At 49.3% G+C, this 22,828-nt stretch overlaps 7 protein-coding genes across 7 annotated transcripts; 4 read left to right on the top strand and 3 right to left on the bottom strand.

Moving 5' to 3' along the window:
• Positions 1–233: 233 nt before the first annotated feature.
• N7446_006052 (tethering complex subunit PEP5) lies at positions 234–3,526 on the top strand (the record flags this gene model as incomplete). The annotated part of the gene is made up of 9 exons (XM_058514800.1): positions 234–248; positions 299–367; positions 424–717; positions 770–1,402; positions 1,457–1,690; positions 1,741–2,076; positions 2,124–2,633; positions 2,682–3,080; positions 3,149–3,526. 9 exons carry the CDS (start codon positions 234–236, stop codon positions 3,524–3,526), a joined length of 2,868 nt encoding a protein of 955 aa, XP_058371978.1.
• A 993-nt stretch (positions 3,527–4,519) lies between these two features.
• On the bottom strand, positions 4,520–7,804 carry N7446_006051 (Na+/H+ antiporter Nha1; the record flags this gene model as incomplete). Its single annotated transcript, XM_058514799.1, has 1 exon — positions 4,520–7,804. The coding sequence occupies one exon, from the start codon at positions 7,802–7,804 to the stop codon at positions 4,520–4,522; it is 3,285 nt and encodes a 1,094-aa protein (XP_058371977.1).
• A 1,235-nt stretch (positions 7,805–9,039) lies between these two features.
• On the bottom strand, positions 9,040–11,709 carry mvp1 (sorting nexin Mvp1; the record flags this gene model as incomplete). The annotated part of the gene is made up of 6 exons (XM_058514798.1): positions 9,040–9,249; positions 9,307–9,900; positions 9,952–10,094; positions 10,147–10,893; positions 10,963–11,539; positions 11,647–11,709. 6 exons carry the CDS (start codon positions 11,707–11,709, stop codon positions 9,040–9,042), a joined length of 2,334 nt encoding a protein of 777 aa, XP_058371976.1.
• A 1,212-nt stretch (positions 11,710–12,921) lies between these two features.
• On the top strand, positions 12,922–14,901 carry N7446_006049 (L-glutamate gamma-semialdehyde dehydrogenase). The gene is made up of 3 exons (XM_058514797.1): positions 12,922–13,175; positions 13,226–13,333; positions 13,400–14,901. Exons 1-3 carry the CDS (start codon positions 13,053–13,055, stop codon positions 14,882–14,884), a joined length of 1,716 nt encoding a protein of 571 aa, XP_058371975.1. The 5' UTR covers positions 12,922–13,052; the 3' UTR covers positions 14,885–14,901.
• A 1,114-nt stretch (positions 14,902–16,015) lies between these two features.
• Positions 16,016–17,258, top strand: N7446_006048 (putative proline oxidase Put1; the record flags this gene model as incomplete). Its single annotated transcript, XM_058514796.1, has 2 exons — positions 16,016–16,392; positions 16,445–17,258. 2 exons carry the CDS (start codon positions 16,016–16,018, stop codon positions 17,256–17,258), a joined length of 1,191 nt encoding a protein of 396 aa, XP_058371974.1.
• A 296-nt stretch (positions 17,259–17,554) lies between these two features.
• Positions 17,555–20,064, top strand: N7446_006047 (Zn(II)2Cys6 transcription factor; the record flags this gene model as incomplete). Its single annotated transcript, XM_058514795.1, has 10 exons — positions 17,555–17,601; positions 17,655–17,777; positions 17,824–18,005; positions 18,066–18,215; positions 18,269–18,810; positions 18,860–18,893; positions 18,981–19,133; positions 19,186–19,361; positions 19,410–19,596; positions 19,649–20,064. The coding sequence occupies 10 exons, from the start codon at positions 17,555–17,557 to the stop codon at positions 20,062–20,064; spliced, it is 2,010 nt and encodes a 669-aa protein (XP_058371973.1).
• Positions 20,065–20,293: 229 nt separating this feature from the next.
• On the bottom strand, positions 20,294–22,114 carry N7446_006046 (uncharacterized protein; the record flags this gene model as incomplete). The annotated part of the gene is made up of 9 exons (XM_058514794.1): positions 20,294–20,377; positions 20,435–20,550; positions 20,609–20,636; positions 20,694–21,106; positions 21,158–21,301; positions 21,361–21,692; positions 21,743–21,815; positions 21,871–21,884; positions 21,945–22,114. The coding sequence occupies 9 exons, from the start codon at positions 22,112–22,114 to the stop codon at positions 20,294–20,296; spliced, it is 1,374 nt and encodes a 457-aa protein (XP_058371972.1).
• Between the last annotated feature and the right edge of the window lie 714 nt (positions 22,115–22,828).

Raw genomic sequence — 22,828 nt, 5'->3', positions numbered from 1 at the left:
CAATTTGGGTACAATGGCCCATAAAAATGTGGAATAACCTATATCAGTTTGTACTATATACTCTAGCATTTTTGAAATATCAATAGACCTTGTTAATCCTGCAACGAATGAGCCAACACCCGTATAGAAGACGTTCCAACGGATCGACATCAGGAACCAAGTGGTCCGAGCGCCAGCGGGGAGAGCTCCGAACCGCATCACTCCCAACTGCAATCAATCAATGGCGAGCCGAGATGGCCTTAACATCAGTAAGGACATGAAACTCCTATAATTTGAATCGCGTCTAACAGCTGCACAGTGGAAAGCATTCAACTTCATCGACGTCTCGCCGGTGAAGCTACCAGAGGACAGCGCAACGATCTTCAATGTACGGCCTCGACCTCCCCTTTACCAACCCGAACAAGTCTAACAGTTCTGCACTAGAGCGATCTCTCGAGTATATGCTCCGGCTCCGCAAACATCTTCGTCGGCACCACCGATGGCTTCGTCCACATCGTCTCCTCGGCGTTCCGCGTCGTGCGATCATTTAAAGCTCACGATACCGGCTCCATCACGCATATGAGACAAATCAACGACACTGCCCTACTTGTTACGGTCTCGGAGGACCTATCCAATGAACCAGTTCTCAAAGTCTGGGCACTGGATACGGAGAAGAAGGACGGCGGGCCGCGGTGTCTATCCACGGTCTCGGTCCAGAATGCTAGGCGACAGTTCCCGGTGCGCTTGACACTTGCAGCAAGCTAGCGGTATGTGCTAACTATTATAATAGATTTCCGCCTTCGCGGCCGTTGGAGATCTCTCACAGGTGGCAGTCGGATTTGCGAACGGGTCCGTAACGATCATCCGCGGCGACTTGATCCACGATCGTGGTGCGCGCCAGCGAATTGTCTTTGAATCTGAGGAGCCCATTACTGGACTTGAAACACAGATTGGAGCCGTTACTACGCTGTTCATCTCGACCACAAGCCGAATCTTGACCTTGGTTATCGCCGGGCGAGGCCAGGGTCAGCCTGCGCGCGTCTTGGAGGATACGGGCTGCGGTCTGGGATGTATGACGCTGGACAAGGAGGCTGGAGATATCCTGATTGCCAGGGAGGATGCTGTCTACACCTACGGTCCGCGTGGTCGTGGTGCGAGCTATGCGTTTGAAAGTCCTAAGACGTCTATTGCTTCCTTCCGTGACTACGTGGCTCTGGTTTGTCCGCCCAAGGCCGGTACTGGCAAGTCGGATCCGTTGCGCAAATACACTGCTAGTCCGGCCGAGGAAATCTTTGGAACCACGACGTTCACGCTCCTCGATACTGATCTGAAGTTTATCGCGCATAGTGAAGCGCTGGTGTCGCCCATGAAGCGGATTTTCATAGAATGGGGGAATTTGTTCCTCCTTACAACAGATGGCAAGGTATGTGTCCTGCATGATAATCTGTCATACCACTTTTTTTAACATTCTTTTCAGATCTTCCGGTATCGGGAAAAGAGCCTCCAGCAAAAGCTCGAGATTCTTTATGAGCGCAATCTCTACATTCTTGCAATTAACCTTGCGCAAAAGATTGGCATCGATCCTTTGCAACAGAATGCCATCTACCGCAAGTACGGTGACTTCCTGTACCAACGGGGCGATTATGATACAGCCATGCAGCAATATCTTCGAGCAATTGATAGCACGGAGCCATCTCAAGTTATTCGCAAGGTTAGTAATAACTGTGACTTCACGCTGTTCTATCACTGACTACATGAAAGTATCTCGACACTCAACGTATTCACAACCTAATTGAGTATCTGGAAGAACTACATGACCATGGCCATGCCACAGTTGATCACACGACACTTCTTTTGAACTGCTATGCGAAGCTCAAAGACACGAGCAAGCTTGACTCGTTTATCAAGGCTCCTGGTGAGCTCAAATTCGATCTTGAGACCGCAATTGCCATGTGTCGCCAGGGGGGCTACCACGAGCAAGCAGCATACCTAGCAACGAAACATGGTGAAAATGATATGGTTGTGGATATCTTGATTGAAGACTCCAAGAAATATGCCGAGGCGGTGGAATACATTTGGCGATTGGAGCCCGAAGTAGTATGTTGAGATCAATAATCAAGGGAGATTGAGCTAACACATGACAGGCCTATCACAATTTGATGAAATATGCCAGAGTTCTTCTCGCTCATTGCCCTGAGAGGACAGCAGAGCTCTTCAAAGCTTACTATGCTGGCCAGTACAAACCACGCACGGAGGTCGAAACATCATCAGAACCCCAAGCCCAGACAAGTAGCACTATGCACAGTCTTGCCGCACTACTTCCTCTGCGGTATATGAACGTTGGCACTGGCAGGCAGCCCCAGGCCCAAATAACTGAGAATGCAGAAGCAAATGAAGATCAAGCTGAAGACTCGCTTCCAGACTACGAAGTTCCCAAGCCTCGAACAGCTTTCTCCGCATTTGTGGATCACCCAAAGGAATTCATAGATTTCCTCGAAACATTAGCACAGAAACCAGATCTGACGAACGAAGCCAAAGTGGATCTATTCACCACGTTGTTCGAAATGTACTTGGACACAGCGAAGGGAAAGAAAGACGCCAGCGAGAGACAGGAATGGGAGACAAAAGCGAAGAAGCTTATCGAAGGAAAAGACGTGAGTTCCCCCTTTTTCCATACGATATTAGATAGCTAATTTGGCTAGATTCCGATCTCCACCTCAAATGTGCTGCTCCTTTCCGACCTGTCAAACTTCCGAGAAGGATCCACTCTTGTCCGCGAACAAGAAGGTCTCCGCCTGGATATCTTCCGATCCTTCACATCCGCAAAGGATACCCAAGGCGCCATCAAAGCGTTGAGACGCTATGGCCCAGACGAACCGCAACTCTACGTCGATGCATTGACATACTTCGCCTCGAGCCCGCAAATTCTTGAAGAAGCAGGCGACGAGCTGGACGCAGTGCTACAACGAATCAATCAAGACGGCCTTCTCTCGCCACTGCAAGTGATCCAGGCCCTAAGCAACAACGCAGTCGTAACAATGGGCCGTGTGAAGAAATACCTCAGCGACAACATCGAACGCGAACGCAAAGAGATCACAACCGTAAGTGACGTTCCCCTAAACACGAGTCCTTATCCTGTTAAATCAGACTAACATCATACCCAATCTAGAACCGACGCCTAATAACAAGCTACAAAACTGAAACCGCCACCAAACAACAGGAACTAGACCATCTAGCCACCCAACCGGTAGTCTTCCAATCCCGCCGGTGCCAATCCTGCGGTGGAACCCTAGATCTGCCCACCGTCCACTTCCTCTGCAGACACTCCTTCCACGAACGCTGCCTCAACAATGTCGACGACGACGCTCAGTGTCCCGTCTGTGCCCCGACAAATGCTACGCTACGTGCTATACGGCAACGACAGGTCGATTCTGCTGATCAGCATGATCTCTTCAAGGGCGAGTTATCCCGCTCGAGGGACCGGTTTGGTGTTGTGAGTGAGTTCTTTGGGAGGGGTGTTATGCGGCCGCGGAGTACTATGGAGTAGATGTCCGTTAGTATTCGATTGATCTTGTTATATATACTCTTCGTTTAGTGTTTTGCTTGATACCTAGGTCTTTGTCAATAGATCAAGTTGTGTTAAACTGTGGAAAATTACTTCTAGCGTTGAATAATGGAGTTACATAGCAGTGACAATTGGAGTGCTGCTCAGTGCTTGATACGACGGCCATAGACATCAATTTCCTACATACTTCTCTCATGTTGCCTTGTTGCCCGGCGCACGGCAAGTAAAAATATATTGCTATCGTCGGCTTCCGGAATCGAATATCATCCTACAGCACCACAGAAGGGACTACTGTAGTGAGTTTTAGCGAAGTCCCTGCGCTTGGTTGAGCACTTGGGCGCCTTTAGCTCGTCCCATTTCTTCGGTCGGATATAAAAATTTGGAAGGTCTTGGAAGGGTGTAGATATGCTTTCAAGGTAAGGTGTTCGGCACATCGCGTCGTGATGCGTTCTCTTACGGCGGTATAGGATGGCGGTATATAGGGCTAAAGGGGGTGGTGTTGGTTGGCACAGTCGCTATGTTCTCGTCTTACATTAGACTAGATTCTCCATCTACTTCAGAATCCAGAGTATATTCATATCAGTAATGCATTGTATGGATAAAACCTGCTCTGCTCTAGCAATAATGGCGCAAATCAGCAATAACAAATCATATCAACACAGTCAGACAAGTTGATCACGAAGATCAAACGGGGTCATTACATGCAGGAGCAAATATGCACAAAGGATGAAATGCGAAAATACATGAATTTGCGAGAAACAGTGATGATGGTAGAAGGGGCAGAAGCAGAAGCAAGATTGCACAGAAAGACACACGTATCCAATTTCTTCCAATAGTGACTCGCTGGAAGAACAGACTTGTATGGAGGGCTCTCTGCTCTTATTCAAAGAGGACTATTAGAGATAGAAGTGATATAGCTGTGAAAAAGGCCTTTCATCGAATTATCTCCTTTTTCTGAATATCCGACGATGCTGCTCAAGGGTTACGTCCCTTCTCGCCTCCCCAGGAGACGCGGGGACGGTGGAGGGAGGCAGATTGGGAGCCTGAACCGGATCCAGAGCCAGATGGGGAGGATTTCTCTTGCTCGGATGGTTTCCCATCATCGGCGAACTGGGTCTTGGGCGTGGCTTGGTTAGCCTCGCCGCCCTCTTCGATGTCAGATTCCGCAATAGCGGCCTCATCATCATCGACAGATTCAAGGTCGGTGTCTTCCTCGGAGTCTCCCCCATCCACACCCAGAGCTGCCAGACGACGGCGACGCTCAGCGGGTGTTTCGCCTGTGTCGTCGTCATCCTGACGAGGAGGAACGGTCAAACCGGCGGCTTGACGCAGACGAGAAGGTGGGATACGCTCAGTACCATCGTCATCGGAATCACGACGAGGTCGCTCGCGGAGAGGAGGTGCAGGGCTGAGGTTGTTGCGACGCTCTTGAGCGGCGGAGGTACCACCACGCGAGAACTTGGCCAAAGATGAAGCCACGTTGGGAGCACCGCGACGGTCGTCAGACCCATCCTCGCTCTCGCTGTCAGTGACCGACTCGGATTCCAGACCCTCGGCGTCCTCTTCAGGAATGGTGCCAGTAGTAGCCGAGACAGCAGCGGCAGAGAGACGACGCTCTTGCTTCTCTTCCTGCTTCTCTTCCTGCTTGGCCTCTTCCTTGGCCACCTTTTGGACGGGAGGTGGAGCGTCGGTTTCCTGCACCAGATCGCGGCGAGCCTTGGCATCCAAGCCCTTAATTTGTTGGAAGAACTCCTGCTTGTTCATGCGCTTACCCTTGTGGCCGATGCCGTGGGAGCTGACCTCGGGGTCCTGGGCTACGGTGAAACGCAGACCATCGTCGGCAGTCCACTCGTCAGGGCCTTGAGACTTCTTCTTTTTCTCGTTCGCAGCTTGGGACGATTCGCCTTCGTCCTCCATGCCGAACCAAGTTCCCATACGGTTCAGGCCACGGCGAACTGGGGCTTGACCAGGAACAGTGGGCTCCTTCTGAGCCTTGTCACCCTTCTCGCCAGCGGGAATGGTGTACTTCTTGATCACTTCACCGTCCTCATCCTCGACAATAATAGTGTTACCAAACTGGTACGCATGGGCAGAACGAGCCTTGGGCTTTGCAGACTCGGCCTTAGGAGGCTTCTCAGCCTTCTCTTTCTTCTCCCTCCTCTCGGGTGCGTCCTTCGCCTTCTCCTTTCCTAGTCCGGTCCAATTAGTCCATTTCTTGAGAGCATCTCCGTACGAAAGACTTGTCTTTTCTTCAACGGCCTGCTTGATCTCTTCTCCTTCGGTCTTCTCGTGAGGTCGACTCTCAGAGGCTGCGAGTTCGCCTGATTTATCATGCTCGAGACGCTTGCGCTGCTCCTCAATGTGGCGCATCTTTTCTTCCGGAGACAGGTGGGAAGTATCCTCAGTCTTGAGAACATTTCCCTCCTCGTCTTCGATGACCATGTTGTGACCTTCTTGGTAGACTTCAAGCTCTGGCTCACGGCCGAAGCGATCCCGCTCAGCGTGAGGTGGAGAAGATCCCCGCTCGACGCGGTCACGCTCCTCCAGTTCTTTCTTATCCTCCCCGGTCTCGACCTCGTTCTCGTTGCGCCGGGGAGCTGGCATGATAGCAGACTGGCTAATAGGACCTCCAGCGCCGGTATCGCGCTTGCGGCGGCGTCTCCGCAGGGGCTTACGACGAGTAGTCTCAAGGTTTTGCGCCTCACCGTCTTCTTCCTCATCGCGCTGTCGGCGAAGGAAGTTGCCTGGCATTCCAATGGGCGGCAGTGTACCAGGAGGATACTCAGGCAGCTTCTCATCCGAGGAGGCATCTGTGTCATCCGCCTTGCGGAATGACATAGAGCCCTTGGCAATCGACTGCACACGGGGCAGACGGTTCATCCATGATGGTCCTTCCTCGTTGGCTTGGGTGTATGACAAGGTAATGGTCAATGTGTTAATGCGTTTGCCCAAAGTGAACACCGCGATAGACGAGCCGTGCACCAGGATAGACGAAATAACCAAGAAGGTAGTAATAGGCCAGATAAGTCTTACGATGTAGTAATTGCTGGCCCCCGGCTCCGGGAGCTCATTCTCAGGCAACGGCTGTGTGGTATCGTGTTCTAGTTCTGCTCGCGCGAGGATAGCGGCAAAAATAGCACCGACACCAATGGGTCCAAAATGCCCCGCAAATAGAGCTTCACGCCACGTTTTGACGTCTGGTATAATCGGTTTGAGCAACAGCATAATAGGAATGCGACGGAAGAAGATGACCAATAACGCAATCACCACCAGTCGCCACGGGGTAAGACCGAGTTCGGGGGCATTGAAGTCCTCCCACGGAATGATGGATCCGAAGTAAACGAAGTACGCCAAGTTCAGCAGAAGATCAATAACGTTAGACACGTGAGACTCCTCAGTCTTCTCCGTGAACCAGCCATCATTACTGAAGCCGACACCACAAGCGAACCCAATCAGCAAGTCGTCCATACCCAGCAAACTACCTGAACCAGCACAGAAAACGGCTAGCACGAAGTAGAACACCAAGAAACTCTCACGATCAATCAAGCCCTTGCGTTCGGCCAGCTTGATAGCATGACGCGCCACGTAGCCGATGGTGAAGCCGAAGATGGCACCCAGAATACACTCGTAAAGAACAGTGATACAGAACCAATTCAACCACACCTCGCCGACATGGGGTCGGTAGTGGTAGATGTAGAAAGATAGGTAGATGAATGGGAAAGCCATGCCATCGTTACACCCAGACTCGGCAGAGAGCAAGTCACGCAAATGCTTGGGCACACGCTTGGCGAACTTTCCCTTACCAACGACGGACGATGCCAAGACAGGATCGGTAGCCGTAACGCAGGCAGCACACACCAGACTCTCCAGCCAGTTTAGTGGAGGTACCATCCACCAAATGAACAGACTAGTGATCAGCCAACCGAAAGTCATAACGGGGATCAGCAGCAGAGTGACGGACTTCCAGTGCCGTTCCATGTAGGCCTTGGGCAACTCGACGCCGACGGCAAAACATTGTACAACAAGTACAATGCGCGAACACTCAAGGGTGATTTTATCGATGTTTCCCCATTCGTGCGGGTTGAATAGATTGGCCGCATGGGGGCCGAAAATGATACCACAAAGTGTGGCAACGGTAGCTTCACCGATGTACAGTTTCTCCTTCACGAAAAGGGAGCACAGCATGAACAGACCTGTGAAACCGCCGAGGATCATGTAAGCCAGATGCGGCTTGTCGATATCAAGGTGATCCCACGCCATCATGAAGATGTCGGAGATCTGACACCGGGTGTATTACTCTCCCTTGCTTCGTAATGTGTCGACTCGCGCGTCGTACTGCAGCAAGCGATTTACCGGTTGAATTCCCGCCTCACAATTCGTTTGTCCGCGTAGCTCTTCATGCCTTGGTGAATCGGTAATCGGAAGTCCGAGGTGCCGAGCCGCGTAGGGCTGATTTGTGTTCCGCGATCCAGGCGCACGTCCAGCACGTTCGGAGATGACCGGCACAGTACAATCCGCGGGGTGCAGACCGACTCTGGCCAAGAAATTGGGGATGCGACGAGCGGAGAGGGTGCGTCTAGGCAGAGCGAAGAGAATTCGGGTGGCTGGCCGATACAGGGAAGACGGTCCGGCAGTTGCAGGTTAGGAAGGAGGGAAGGAGAAAGGAAAGAAAGAAGAAATAGACAAGATCCAGTGAGACTTGGTCAAAGTCTTGGGAGACTCTTGGCCGGGCAAAGAAAGCGAGTCAACGCGTGCTTGGGGAGATTTGCCCAGGACGAAGTATTCTTGGAAGCGGCGGGATTCGTCAGCCCAGAACTGGAGACCCACGTCGGAAGCGGAACAGGTCTTGGCTGGCGGAAGGGAGAACGCGCGCAATAGGGATAATTGCACAGTTATAAAGGGGAGAGAGGCAAATATATATAGGAGAAAGCATTGGTAGACAAATAAATGCAATGTACCGGAAGTTTGAATATGTATGTACCTTGTAAGCAGTAATATCCCGGTCACGTTTGGTAATTCACGGCCAAGATCGCCAGCCCTGCAAGGCGCCAAGGCCAAAATTGGGGATCAGCGTGGTTATTGGGTCAGTGGCGCTCCTCTTTTGGTGGAGTTGTCTCGCTAACTGAGATTCGGGGTTTACGAGTCTGGATCGTGCTTTACATGCGCTAGGCGTATGCGGGCCCTTTTTAGGACATCGTACTCTATACATAACTTATACGACAACGGGAATCAATTGGGAATTGTAACGCAATAAACACATGCACCAGATCAAAACCAAAGACCGGAAGGAACAACAGGTCCCAGGCGCGTTGCAAACTGGGGAATCCAATGCTAACATCGTGAAACATGCGTATTTGCGGGGGAAGTCGGAGAACAAAAGCAAACAAAAACCATAATCAAATGCACGATGCGCATCCCGCGCGAAGCCAAAATTGGGTGTCAAATTGGCCGGTGAGCTGTTATGTACGACCCATCAGGGGCCCAACGCTGCCCAGCTAGACGCCCGTCGGCATCCCTTCAACTTCATCACTCAAGCCACGCCAGTTGTCCGCCTGTAACTCGGAATATTTGACACGCTCCTGGCTCCAGTCTTGGTGCAGCCGGCTGATATGGTACTGGCTCTGTTGGAAATGGACGAGTTCATCGCGAATGCATTCCTTGATGAAGACGCCCCGCGCATGCTGCTGCACAATGGATTCTTTGTCCTAAGAGACATGGAGAGTTAGCATCACTGCAGATAATATTGAAATAAGCAATCCCACCTTGAATATAGAATCCTCCACCTTCTCGATTTCTCCTGGCTTCGCGGTACCTGCGGGTCGGGCGCGAAGGTCCTGCAGCTTACGCTCGTTGGTTTCGATGCGTCGTTCTAGCTGCGGGATGTTGTTCCGTGCATATCGGTCCCGCCGATCGAACATCTCGCGTACACTGACCAAGCAGTCGCGCTGACGCTTCAGGTCTTCCAAAACCCCCTCAGTCCACCCTCTTGCTTCATCCTCAAGCAGACTCTGGCTAGCAGAGAGATGCCGAGCCGTAGCTGTGATACCTTCATTGAGGGCTGGAATGTCATTGGTGTCGACTGCATACGTGTCTTTTGTGACTTCGGTCAAGGACTGCAGCGCGAGAGAGAACCGGAGATGATCGGCAGCCAAGCCATCGTTTCGCTTGCTCAGACGCTCGAGCAAAGTGCAAAGATTAATATAAATTTCGGCGGATCGCTTAACGCCGTTACGGACCGTCTCAAACGTCTCGTCGAGAGTCGGAGGCAATGAATCTTCAAGATCTGGTGGAAGGGTACGGCCAACAAACTCGTCTTGGACAGAGATCGTGGCCTGCTTGCGCCATACCGAAAGTTCCTATTCTTGCGATTAACATATGTCTCCTCCATTGAACATTTGAAATCTCACCGTCGGAACAGTCAAAAACATAACAACCAGTTGCTCCTGGCCAAGAACGGGGTGGCGCACGAGAGCGTTGGTAAATCGAACAAGGCCATGGCGGCGCTTATCAAGGAAGGAATTTGAATCCGCTGAGAGGTGAGTGCCATTGACTTCAAAAGGTGAGTAAGCAATTAGGTGCGCTTAAACCAGCGTTAGACGTACCTGAAACCCGCTTGGGTGGAAGAAGAGGCAATTGCCTGAATGGGAATCGTTTCTGGAGGCAATCCAGTAGCCAAACGAAGTCGCTATAACGCCGAATAACTGTGCTGCCTCTCCGAGCAGACTTGACCTCATAGTTGCGGTGCTGGAACATGAACAACCCTTCTTTCTCAGGGAGTAGTGTCACTGTAACAGTCTCCTCTACTTGGGGGTTTGTTGAGCGGCTGAGACCGAGGGACCGACGTCGAGGCGCGATCTCGTGGGGGTCATCTTCTAGGGGACCAAACCCACCGAGCGCCGGACGCTCAACGCCTCCAAATCCACCCTGCTGATTAGGGCCTGTACTGCTAAGGTTGTGTCCCCATCCTGACCCTGAACTACCGGGAGGCGGTACCTCAGTTTGACCATTGGCAGGCCCCCTCTCAACTGTGTCGCCCTGATGAGCCTCTTCGACAGCCTTGCTGGACCAGGTGTTCGTCGTAGATCTCACGCTTCCGTAACCGTTCAATGCCCGTTGTTCAGCGTCCAATGTCTCGTGGTTGTGGCCTCGGTGTAATTGTGGACTACCCCACGGGTCTGCTTCCAAACCGCCTAAAGACTCTCGTCGTGCGGGTCGCGAATGGGTTGAGCCGGGTGTTGGCACTGGGGGAGCTTGGGAGGGAGGAGTCACAGGTCGGTGAGGATGGTCCGAGGATGCATCGCCGGCAGCTCGTAGTCGATCGAGATAAACAGTCTTGGGTTGGGGTAATTCTACATGCGCAAACTGAGTCAGTTGCCACTATGGGAAAATTATAGGAAGGGATATGAAAAATAACTCACTCTTGCGACGGTCGTCGACCGCATCGAAGGATAGCTCTTCGCCTTCCTGCGCTAGACCGACCAGGGCCAATAGGACGTTAAACTCGGCACGACCAAGCCCACCAAAGCTTTCATGATCTCCGGACGAAACAAGATTTAAAATTTTGCTCTGATCAGTTGCAGTAAGCCCACTGCTCGAAAGGATCTCCCGAACGGAGGTCAGCCCGATCCCAGAGCCAACCCTGTCCCCGCTGTTCAGAATCAGATCGTATGCGTCGACATAGCTCTCGGGCACATCGGTGGCAGGAAGTAAGGTTCGGACTAGGTTGCGTCGCGCAGTCCTCTTCGCGGAATTGTTCTGGATCTTCCACGGGGAGGAGCTGTCGTCGGCGTCCTCATCTGCGAACAGAGACGAAGACCCGCCCGTAGCCGGCTCGTCGGCGAAGAGCGAGGACTTGGATCTCTGGGCAGCATTACCCGTGGAGGGATCTTCTGGTGATGTGCCGAATAAGGACATCAGGGAAGATGTTTGCGCCGAGGAGCTGTCGGGATCAGGTGTGGAGGTGATGGCAATGACGATGTTGACGATCAAGCGGAGCTCGGGGGGTGGTGGCACGAACGTTTACAGGGATCTCCACCTCAGACTCCGACACGTCGCGCTGAACGCAATGGAATTGCAAAGAAGGAAGAGCAGAAGACTCTTACAATTTGCCAAGTGCTAAGAACGTAGGAGTTGAGGAGGAGCGAGTCTGGAGATAACGGGTCCATGTCACCGGTACCTCGGCCAATGGGGTTACATCACCAAGCCCTCCGTACCAAGTACATCTGATCTATTGTCATAACTAGGGGAGAATGTTCACTAGCATGAGGATTTTCATGAATTGCTTGGTGTGTGTAGAATTCCCCTGTTTGTCCTCTGCTTCCTAGTCCATTGCCTCTCGTCTTTTAGCTGGAGTCTACACCACTTATACCTATCGATTAGGCAGCTCTTATAGACCTTCATCTACTCCAACATTCTATTGTCTACTAAGTCGTTCAATCTCATTCAGTATGGTATTCTTTACAATCTATAATAGATAAATAGTCCTTCACACTCCGATGGACGCCAAGCATCCGTCGATGGAGCTGTTGCCGTGAGCATATATATAGCGACGGGAAACATATCTATACCCTGAGTTCAACTCACCATGGCAGTTTTCCAAGACTCATACAGGGATTTCTTTTCACATTGCTTGATCAGTTATAGCCGCAAAGATTACAGACCAACGCAGGCCTGTACGAGGTTCTAAGCATATTAGTGCTCATATTATCGACGTAGAAGCCCGCACTGAAGCACACACCTGGAGATCTTAGATCCAGCTTTGGATCCAATTTTAATTAGCCAAAGGGCGGTGAGATCAGCATCTATGGCATAGCGATCTTGCAGAGTTGTAGATTTTTGTTTTAAGAATCACTAATGTTGGTTCTTATGGATAAACTTGAGATCTAGATACCTACATACATATGTAGCCACAGTGGGTTGTATGAAGTGTCACTAGTCCCGATAGTCCCGATCACACGATCGCTTCTTTACTGCCTTAACTCTACAGATTGGAAAGTTGGATGGTTGAAATAAGCATCGAGATTTGGTGCCTGGGGCAGAAATCTCTGTCGCTGGTTGCATCATTTCTCAGGCTCCTATAGATACCTTACTTGTATCTCCCTCTCGATAACTCGGCATTATGTAGGCCCCGGTTTACGACAGCCTGGTGTACTCCGTTGCGACACAAAGCCCACCACTGTCTACCCAGGCCCACAGAGCCATGAAAGACGTTACCATGCAAACCCCGCGGAGGGACTTGCGTCTCTTATCTACAGTCGGGTAAGTTCTCCGACATTGGAGATCCGGTGCAATATCCACATTCTCTAGACCAGTGCACATTGTATACAGAGGTTCCCCGCTCAGAACTTTGTCGGGATGGCCTCCCGATAGTACGTATACTTCATGCAAGAGCTACTGACACCCGGAATATTTAACTATCTTCCATGGGCCATAAGCTTCATTTCCTTGTTCTGACTCAGAAAAGCAATCTTGGAAATAATTGAAGAGGACCTTCAGTTGCAACTACACCATGAGACCTACCACTTTGACGCGAGCAGCGAGGCTCAACTGCCGCAAGCCTGTTATTCTCAATGGGATTTCACGAAGATGTTTGACCATGCTCAGTCCTCCCAAATTCGAGAACGAAAAGATGGTGCGTGTATACGAAGCTTTTTACTCAACCCTCGCTAATACTTCAACCAGTTGAATTACGCCAAAGGTTCCCCGGAAAGAGCAGAGTTGACCAAGACCATCCAAAAACTCAAGGGAGAATTTCCTTTCGCAATTCCCATTACCATCAATGGATCCGAGGTATACTACATAGCAATAATAGGCATGCATTTTAAGAGAAATCGAAACTAAGAATTGCATGGTTAGATCGAAACAAAAGAGTCGCGGTCTCAACTGAATCCCTCCAAGCATAGCGAAATTGTCGCAATATACGCGTCCGCCACCCCAGAACAAGTCAATGCATCCATTGACGCAGCCCTCAAGGCCAAGCCTGCTTGGGAAGCCACACCGTTCGAAGACCGAGCTGCCATTTTCTTCCGCGCATGCGAGCTGATCACCGGAAAATATCGCTCAGAAATTGTCGCGGCAACCATGCTAGGTCAAGGAAAGAACATTTGGCAAGCAGAGATTGATGCTCCCGCAGAGACAGCAGACTTCTTCCGTCATTACATTCAAGAGGCATGGTCTTTGTATTCCCAGCAACCCAGAGTCCACCTTCCTGGGAGCTGGAACAAGATGGAGTACCGTCCACTAGAAGGGTTCACATACGCCATTGCGCCTTTCAATTTTACTGCGCTCGGTGCTACTCTCATTGGACCGGCTGCATTGCTCGGAAATGTCGTTATCTGGAAGCCTTCAGACTCGGCTCTCCATGCTAGCTGGCTACTCCACAAGATTCTGATCGAAGCTGGTCTTCCTAAAGATGTTGTTCAGTTCCTACCTGGTGACGCCGAGCAGGTCACCAACACTATCCTTAAGAGACCTGAGTTCGGGGCTCTGACATTCATTGGTGCAACTGCCACATTCAAGGGAATTCAGAAGAAGATTGGCGATGGTATTGGTGCTGGCGTCTACAATTCCTACCCGCGAGTGGTAGGCGAGACTGGTGGCAAGAACTGGGGCATCGTTCATTCCTCCGCAGATGTGAGAAGCGCTGCTCTGAACACCATTCGTGCAGCCTTTGAGTACCAGGGCCAGAAGTGCTCTGCAAACTCGCGTGTATATGTCGCGGAGTCTGTCTGGCCGGAGTTCAAGAAGGTCCTGGCAGAGGAGACTGCGGCGCTCAAGGTTGGAGATGTGGAAGACTACGGAAACTTCATTAACCCGGTCATCCACGAGAGATCATTTGACAAGCTCAACCACTTCATTGAGACCGCGAAGAAGGACTCCGAGTTGGAGCTTATCGTTGGCGGAAAGGCTTCCAAGGAAGAGGGCTATTATGTACACCCGACAATCTACCGGACTTTCAACCCCCGTCATCAGATTATGTCCGAAGAGCTGTTCGGACCAATTCTTGGAGTCTACGTTTTCCCCGACGCCGAATGGGAGCAGACACTGAAGTTGCTAGACACAACCTCTCGCTATGCGTTGACGGGCAGTATCTTCGCGAAGGATCCATACGTGAGCCGCCAGGCTTCCACCTTTTTGAAGCATGCTGCAGGTATGCTTTACCTTAACACCAAGTGCACTGGCTCGACTGTTGCACAGCAGCCGTTTGGTGGTAGCCGAGACTCAGGCACGAACGATAAGACCGGCACCATGGCACATTTGCAGCGATTCGTTAGCACTCGCACAATCAAGGAGGAGTTTGCTCCGCTTGAAAAGGTCACATATCCCTCGAATGAGGTGTGAAGAGTATATTATGATATAGTATAGGTCAAAGATTTTGTTAAAATGATTTGTTAAAAATTGTTCGTTCTTTTCTCACCACCAGTGCGGCGTTGCTGAAACCCAAATTTGTTTTAAGGCACAGCTACAAGCGCTGGGAGGGTATCGGATTGAATAAAGTTAAAGCTTATTTTATAAGATAGAAAGGACAGCATTTTGCACAAGTCTGTAAGTGTCGAGAGACATACATGTTACCAGAATATGGACAGTCTTTGAACCGGGGTTGCCTTTGTGAAAGCAAGCACCAAACCCAACAATTAAACCAATATACTGTATAATAAAACAATTATTCACTAATTTCACAGTCAAGACAACTTGCTGGCTGTGTGAACTGCTTAACAGAGATCGGAAAGCCCACTCCATGCAGGTTGGTATTTCCGAGGACTTTAGAAGAGAAAAGATTCAATTGGTGGAACAGACACACCGATGCACAGTGTTAATGTATCGCAGCATCGAAATGTGGACCCTTGTCAATCTGCCGGCTACCTTGGCTTTCCCCATGCAATTATACATAAATAAGGTGATCGATGTAACCCCGGGACACACTACGGCGAAAATAGCATACGAGATACCTTGATCACCACATGATAGTAATAAGCCCCTCCGAGGGACAGATGTGTTGGCATTGTGGGATAGGATCCCTGGTTCCCGAACCCCTCATGTCGGAGGACAGCCCCGACAGTAGGTCGGCTGACTATCGGGAACAGATATTTGAATGAGCATGAACTGATAAAAAGCCGAGAAGGCAAGGAAAATGTTATGATAAATAACACCAGGCAAACCCAACTCGGAATCTACAAACGCGGTGCTGTTTGTCAGTTCCCTCGGATTGAGGACAGCTGTGGCAACTTTCTTCTATTTCTCATTCTCCTCATTTATCAAGTCAATATGCTATCGCGAACTACCGGTATAGTATGGCCTCGGCTCCCACAGGTACACAAGACATCAATTATAGCCTGTCGACGACTCCGTTCAACCAAGTCCAGCTTCCACGATTCAGCTATCGGTTCAACGATTAAGTCACCGCTGGAGGTTTCATCTATGGCTAGACTTCCAACGAGGTTTCTGCTGCGATCTCTGCTCCTTACTTCCTTGATGACATCGAAATTGTTCCTCCGACCCGCACTAGCCCTGATTAGAGTCCTCTCAACATCGAAAGCGACATTGTTGAACCCAGACAAAAACCTCCCTTTGAACAAGCTTCTTCGATGGACAGTATACAATCATTTCTGTGCTGGTACAAATAGCAAAGAAGTCTCAAAGACAGTGGCGGATGTCAAGAAAATTGGATATCAGGGTGTCATCTTGGGATATTCCAAAGAGATTGTGCTAGATCACAATGAAAAGCTTGCTGTGGATGAGTATGGCTCGGCAAAATACAGCGATCGGTGCTATGAGATGGTGGAGGAATGGAAAAATGGTACATTGGAAACACTGCGCATGGTTGGGCCAGGTGACTTCCTTGCTGTGAAGTATGACTCTTCAATATTATGTAAAGCGCAGCGACTAACTCATTTCTATTAGATTAACTGGTGCCGGCCCTGTCGCCGTTGACGCGATGGCCGCACGTCAACCAATGCCAGAGGCTATGGCCAAAGCTGTGGACGAGATCTGCATTGCGACTGAGAAACAGGGCTCTCGTCTTTGGCTAGATGCCGAGCAGCAAGTATTACAGAAAGGTCTTGACGACTGGGCTCTTGAGACAATGCGGAAACACAATAAAGCAGAAAACCCCATTGTTTACAATACTATCCAAGCCTACCTTAAAGGGTCAAATGCAAACCTCGACCGCCACCTTACCCTGGCTGCCCAAGAGGGTTGGACGCTGGGTATAAAGCTAGTGCGAGGAGCGTATATTGAGCATGAAACACGTTCTCTCATCCATGACACCCAGAAAGACACGGACCAGTCATATAATCTCATTGCAGACACACTGCTGTGCCGAAGAATGCCTGCCGATAACGATACCCTTCCATTCCCAAAGGCTGCCCTCTTCCTTGCCACCCACAACGCTGCCAGTACAGCGATGGCTATTTCTACATACCAGGAACGCCTACTCTCCAACAAGCCGACAATAATGCTGGAATGTGGGCAGATTCAAGGAATGGCCGATGAGCTCAGCTGTCAGTTGGTGCAGAACTATGAACGCGCACTTGAACAGTTAACTGCGGCAAACTTGACTGTCCCCAAGGCTTTCAAATGTATGACCTGGGGCTCTGTTGCCGAGTGTATGGGATATTTGCATCGTCGAGCAATTGAGAATCGTGGTGCAGTAGAGCGAACACAACATATGATGACCGCATTGCGGCGCGAGCTGTGGCGAAGGATTGTCGGATAAACTCCGGATTTAGTGGAAGTACCTCGATGTACCCCAATGAATACAGTCAGTCATATTATGCCCTGAGCTCCTGTAATATGCACGAAGCCAAGTAGATCAAACCCAAATCAGTTAGGGTCGTACTAATCATGTGACTGATATCTTCGATAAGAAAAGTCGGAAGGGCATCCCGACTGATAAGCCTCACTTGCATCACTTTGTACTTTCGACCCCGCACTACATCACGCATTTCATATCGGAGAGAGGCCCGGAATATACTGTCTTCATCCTCTGTACATTCGGTGATATAATCCGACATGCCTGTGACACCGAGCCAAGGCAAGGCGAAGAAGTGCCAGAGAGCGTGAGTAATATGTTCCCTAATTGACGCAGAACAAACTGCTAAACTTCTCCAAGCTGCGAGCGATGTCGGTCGATGAAAGTCAAGTGCTCGGGCTCGAGTCCTTGTACTAGGTGTGCCCGTAAGAAGAAGCACTGCCACTTTCCAGTGGAGGAGGTGCGGGTCTCGGTGTCGGAACGGTAAGTAGTAGAAATTTGCCGGCCTTTCTATGCTGACGCATTGCAGATACTTGCGAGAGCTCGAAGAGCAGATTTCCAGAAGCGGAACATCCGTACGGCATGGAAACTTAGGAGTTAATGCCTTGCGTGATGCCCTATTTACTGGTGATGACAATGTCGATGTTCCCTCCACTCCCCACGCATTGCTAGAAAACCAAGAAGATACTCGATGGAGAGCTAACCCTAATGGTATGCCAAGAGACCCAGCTTTATCTAGTAACCTTCAGTACTAATCGTCATTTACTTTAGCCTTGGGTGCCGCTCTACACACTCCAGAGACCGTTCGCAGGGAACATGAAGACCCTGAAGCTGAGCATGATATTCAAGGATCCCGATTTTCACGTAACCCGCTAGTCGACAGAGATCCATCCTTTGCACAGACACCAGATGGCCGTTTCTGTGAGTGTGCATTCTATTGTGTCGTCTGATCCCTTGCTAATGCGGATTTGAAGGGTATATGGGGCCGACATCGTCATGGTCCTTTTGTCGTCGAGTCCTCGCTCTCATAGGACGAAAGGTTCCCGAGGCAAACTTCCAGTCTGATCCTTTCCATATTGATGGAACTGCATTCAGGTTGCATTGGCGGCCATTCCCCCCAGACGAAGTACCCGATGTCACCAACCTGCCTCCGTTGGACTACGCCCTCTTTTTGTTTAACACAGTCAAATTCTATTTCGGATTTCTGTCTTTTATGATTGACGAACCAGCTTATCTACGAGAGCTACATGAATTTTATAAAGACCCAGCAGCCAAGGCTGCCTCTGCTAGGCCTTGGTATTGTCAATATCTCCTTGTGCTGGCCTTTGGAAAGGCATTCCTGACGCAGAAAAACTCTTCCGGAACGCCACCTGGTCATCAATATGCCTCACGGGCTATGGCTCTCTTACCAGATCTGTCAGGCATAGACGAAGATCCACTGGCCTGTATCCAGGCACTTAGTCTGGGTGCAGTATATCTTCAATCAATAGATATGAGAAGAGCAGCTTTTCAACATGTGAGTAACCAAACCGCTCAGCTCAAATATTTATCTGATAATGGAATAGATTGGACAAGCCTTGCGTGGTTGCATTATCGAGGGTATACATAGGCATGTACCAGAGGAAATATGTGGACCCGAACTCTCTCAAAGGTGCAGAACAATATTCTGGGTGGTTTATATGTTAGATAGAGAATTCTCTGCCCTAATTGGTGCCCCGAGCTCTATTCGTGATGAAGACATTACAGTGAAATTACCAGCAGAGATGGAAGATTCAGTGGAACATATCAACTTGACGTTACATGTTCGACTTTCGCGTCTTATGGCTCGAATCTTGACAAGTAAGTTTTGTGAATCCATACCACATGAGTCTAATACTGACTTGGAGTTTAGCTGTCTACGGAGTAGGCAACGAATACGATGATACTCTCGTTCGGAGTACACAGTCCATTCTTCACAGCATGGCAGAACTGTCGCATGATCTCACGGCATTTTTAAATACCCAATTCCACGGATTAATAAGCCGTGCTTCAAAGATGGCAATACGATTAATGCTAGCGCATCACCATGTGAGTCCTTCCAACAGTACTTGAGCGGATCAAAGCTCATACTAGTAGTGTGTGGTCCTTACAACTCGACCCTTGGTGATGTGCGCATTGCACATGCACATAGAGCGAACAGAAAGACAAACATCCCAAATTATTTCTTTAGCACCGCCTGTTGCGTCTCTTTTACAATGCTGCGCCGAATCCGCTCAAACACTTCTACAAACGCTCCGTACACTGGCGGATGACGACTTGATGGGTATGCTGCACCCAGTGCACCTCCCCAAAGGGAGATTTGCTAACGGTCGTAGATGCATTCTTACCATTCCAAATCGAAGATGCCTCATCTTCTGCGTTTGTTTTATATTTGATCCGCGCGATTGCCCCATCGCTTATATCTAACGACTCGTGGTGTGACAACTTGGAATGCGTACTAGATAAACTCATTGCAAAGGGCAATCTAGCTGCGCCACTTCGACGACTAGAATTGAGACAGCTGGAGCAAATATTGGCACCTTTGACACCACGGTTGACTAACCACTCCTTGCCTGCAGCCAGTCTGGGTGACGGCAGTGACAATAATGAAGAGACTTACACGTTCGACCAGGATGAGTTCGAGTGGGATATGCTTGCACTCAATTCCTCGGTCAGCCTTCCACCACGAGAGTTGCTTGATCTTGCGGATCAGTTGGATGTGGACAGTATTATGCAATCGGTTCAGATCTAATACCATCTACTCTGAAACTGTTGTTAAATTATTTATTGATGGAACGAGCTTTCTTTTATGCCAAAATTACGATTTACATGTCAAAAACAAACAATTTCAAAGAAAAAACCCCCCCCCCCCCCCCCCAAATAGCCCATCACATACGAGCATATAAATCATTTTAATTCAATTTCCCAAGACAAGCAATTCCATGATGTTCCTAATGTCTGTTATCAATCCAAGTTTCATATCATGCATTGTTGGCACATGACCATGAACCGCTATCCGAGCCTTCGTTGATTGATCTTCCAGATACATACAACCCCATCCCACACTGTGTACGACAAAAATTAGTTAAATGGTTCAAAATCCGATCAAAGTATCAGCCTACCATCGAAAATGCAATACCAATTATAACGATGTTGCACGCAGTCAAGATGCTCTTTGAAAGAGTCGAGAAGAATTTCCCTCGGTTCATGTGAAGCCAAAAGGTGGCAGGAAGCCCGTCTTACCAACCCTGTCAGTAGCTGACTATGAAGCCTCTGATGTAGGGGAGGAAACTTACAGCTGAAAACACTTCCGAAGAGAGAACTCTGTAGAAATAATGTCAGCTAGATCACCAGGAAGCAAATCAAGGGACGAAATCATACGATAAGACTCAAAAGATCATTGAAAACCGGAATAGACTCGGCAATGACCCAAGCAACAACCCAGACCGCCAGTCCAATCCCAATCCATGACCCGATAGATAGGAAGCTACGTTGATGCATATGATCTGAACCCCGAAAGACTCGAACATAGATATACTTGGATGCAACATGCCCAGAGATAACACCAGCAATAATAACGGTGGGAATAGCGAGGCCATAACAGATTTTCTTCATCAATGGACCTGCAGATGATAGAGCCGGGGATTTGACATCGGGACCTGCAAACCGGTAGATGACCAGCGCGCTAACGAGATACATTATGGTATCGACAACCTGGAGCATCGCGAGTGACTTTGGGAAGGTTTTTGGATCTTGTGTCTCTGAGACAAAGCCGAAAAATGTGACATGCGCGACTGTAACATATGTTAGTAATAACGGAGTGTATTTGAGTATAGGCGACATACCAAAGGCGAAGATGATATTTGTCACTGCCAGAAACCCTTTGTAAAAGCTGACCTCTCGAACGGTCTCGGTTTGGATAGGTCCGTTGGCCTCCACGTCAATAGAGACCATGGTAACCAGAGTTGCAACGAAGATACTTACAAAAGCTATGAGTGATCGAATTAGAGTAGTCTTTAGCATATGATAAACAAGGAGTCAGACTTACATGCAACTGACATCCAATAGACCTTCTCCATAGTTCGTGGGAGAGCGCCAAGGAAGCAGACAATTACTCCGACGACGCCAAAGACAGTAGTACAAGTCCCATGGCCTGTAAGAGTATTCATGAGAATAGTAAAGGTCAAGAGATGACTTGACATAAGGAATATTAGTAGAAGCAACTGGCCGATACCAAGGACTTCACGCCCAATTCGACCCATCAGGATTTCGCCTGCATCGCCCATGCTGTGAACATGCGGGTGCCGTATTTTGAATTGACCTATCACATAACCGGTATACCATGATAGGCCAGACATGAAAAGAAGGATAATGGCCGCTCTATACATTCAAAGTTAGAGTGGGTCTTCGGCTCAATGGGGCATACCTACGGTGCCATTCCTAGTGTCGCCACTGCAGAGGGCAGAGACAATATCCCCAGAGAGATGTTCTCGGCAATCATCACTGTGAACCATATCAGACTGAAGATTATAATTTTCGATAGCTTGGGTAATCTCACGCATTCCACAGTGCCTGTTAACATTGTCTTCGTGAGATACAAGCGTCAATATTCCAGACTGCTAGAACACTTACCACCACTTCATTGTTCGATACTTCACCTCTGCCATCTCTTCATTGCCGAAAGGATCATTATCAATGCCTCCGTATATGTCTTCCTTTTTCATATCGTCATGGAGATTCTGATCGGCTGGCCCAGCCTCTGCATCGACCGAATCCCACTCAGGTTGACGAGATGTGTCCATTGTATTCACGCTGATATTGAATTCAATTGTGGGAATAAAGGTAACCTAGCATATAATATTTCGAGAAAGGTTCGAGAAAAAGTCCGAATGATATCAATCAAGGGGTTAAAGACGCGATATCACTCAGGAATGCAGCAAAACGCCACGGCAAATATAGGGACCAAATCCTCTACAGGATAAGTCATTCATAGCCTTTTACCACAAGATACAGTCCATTTATGATACGTAATAAAAGCAACATAGTCCACTTTCCCCGCAACATACCTCAGGTTCATCCCGTCGGCGTCTGTCCCCTCTCTCATAGATACAAGTGCGGATGTAGCTCCGACACTTGACAGCATGGAGCATGGTAGAGTGGCAATGAAGGCAGTATTCTGTTAGTCAATTGTAATATTTCAATTGGTAGTTTTCTTGTTGAGTCCACTATCGAGATATAGTTGATACCATCACAACAGGATACATATATAGTGTACGAAGCAACTACTCACCAAGCGAACAACCTGGAATCAAACTTATTTATTCCACGTTATCATTTTACCAGTCAATCGGAGATAGGGAGTTATTGATGGTACGGTAGAGCTTCCCGGCTGTGGTCTAAGGTCGCTTCGGACAAGCGGCCGGCATAAACAACGTTGAATTAGAAGATTCTGATAGGTGTTATCGGTGTGCGATCTCGGGTTCCGTTTATATCATTCCCCTCATTACGTCACATGG

This window comes from Penicillium canescens, assembly GCF_028828765.1.
Source record: "Penicillium canescens strain IBT 15451 chromosome Unknown utg000004l_segment0_segment0, whole genome shotgun sequence".
Lineage (NCBI taxonomy): Eukaryota > Fungi > Ascomycota > Eurotiomycetes > Eurotiales > Aspergillaceae > Penicillium > Penicillium canescens.
This window is presented reverse-complemented; position numbering and strand designations above follow the sequence as displayed.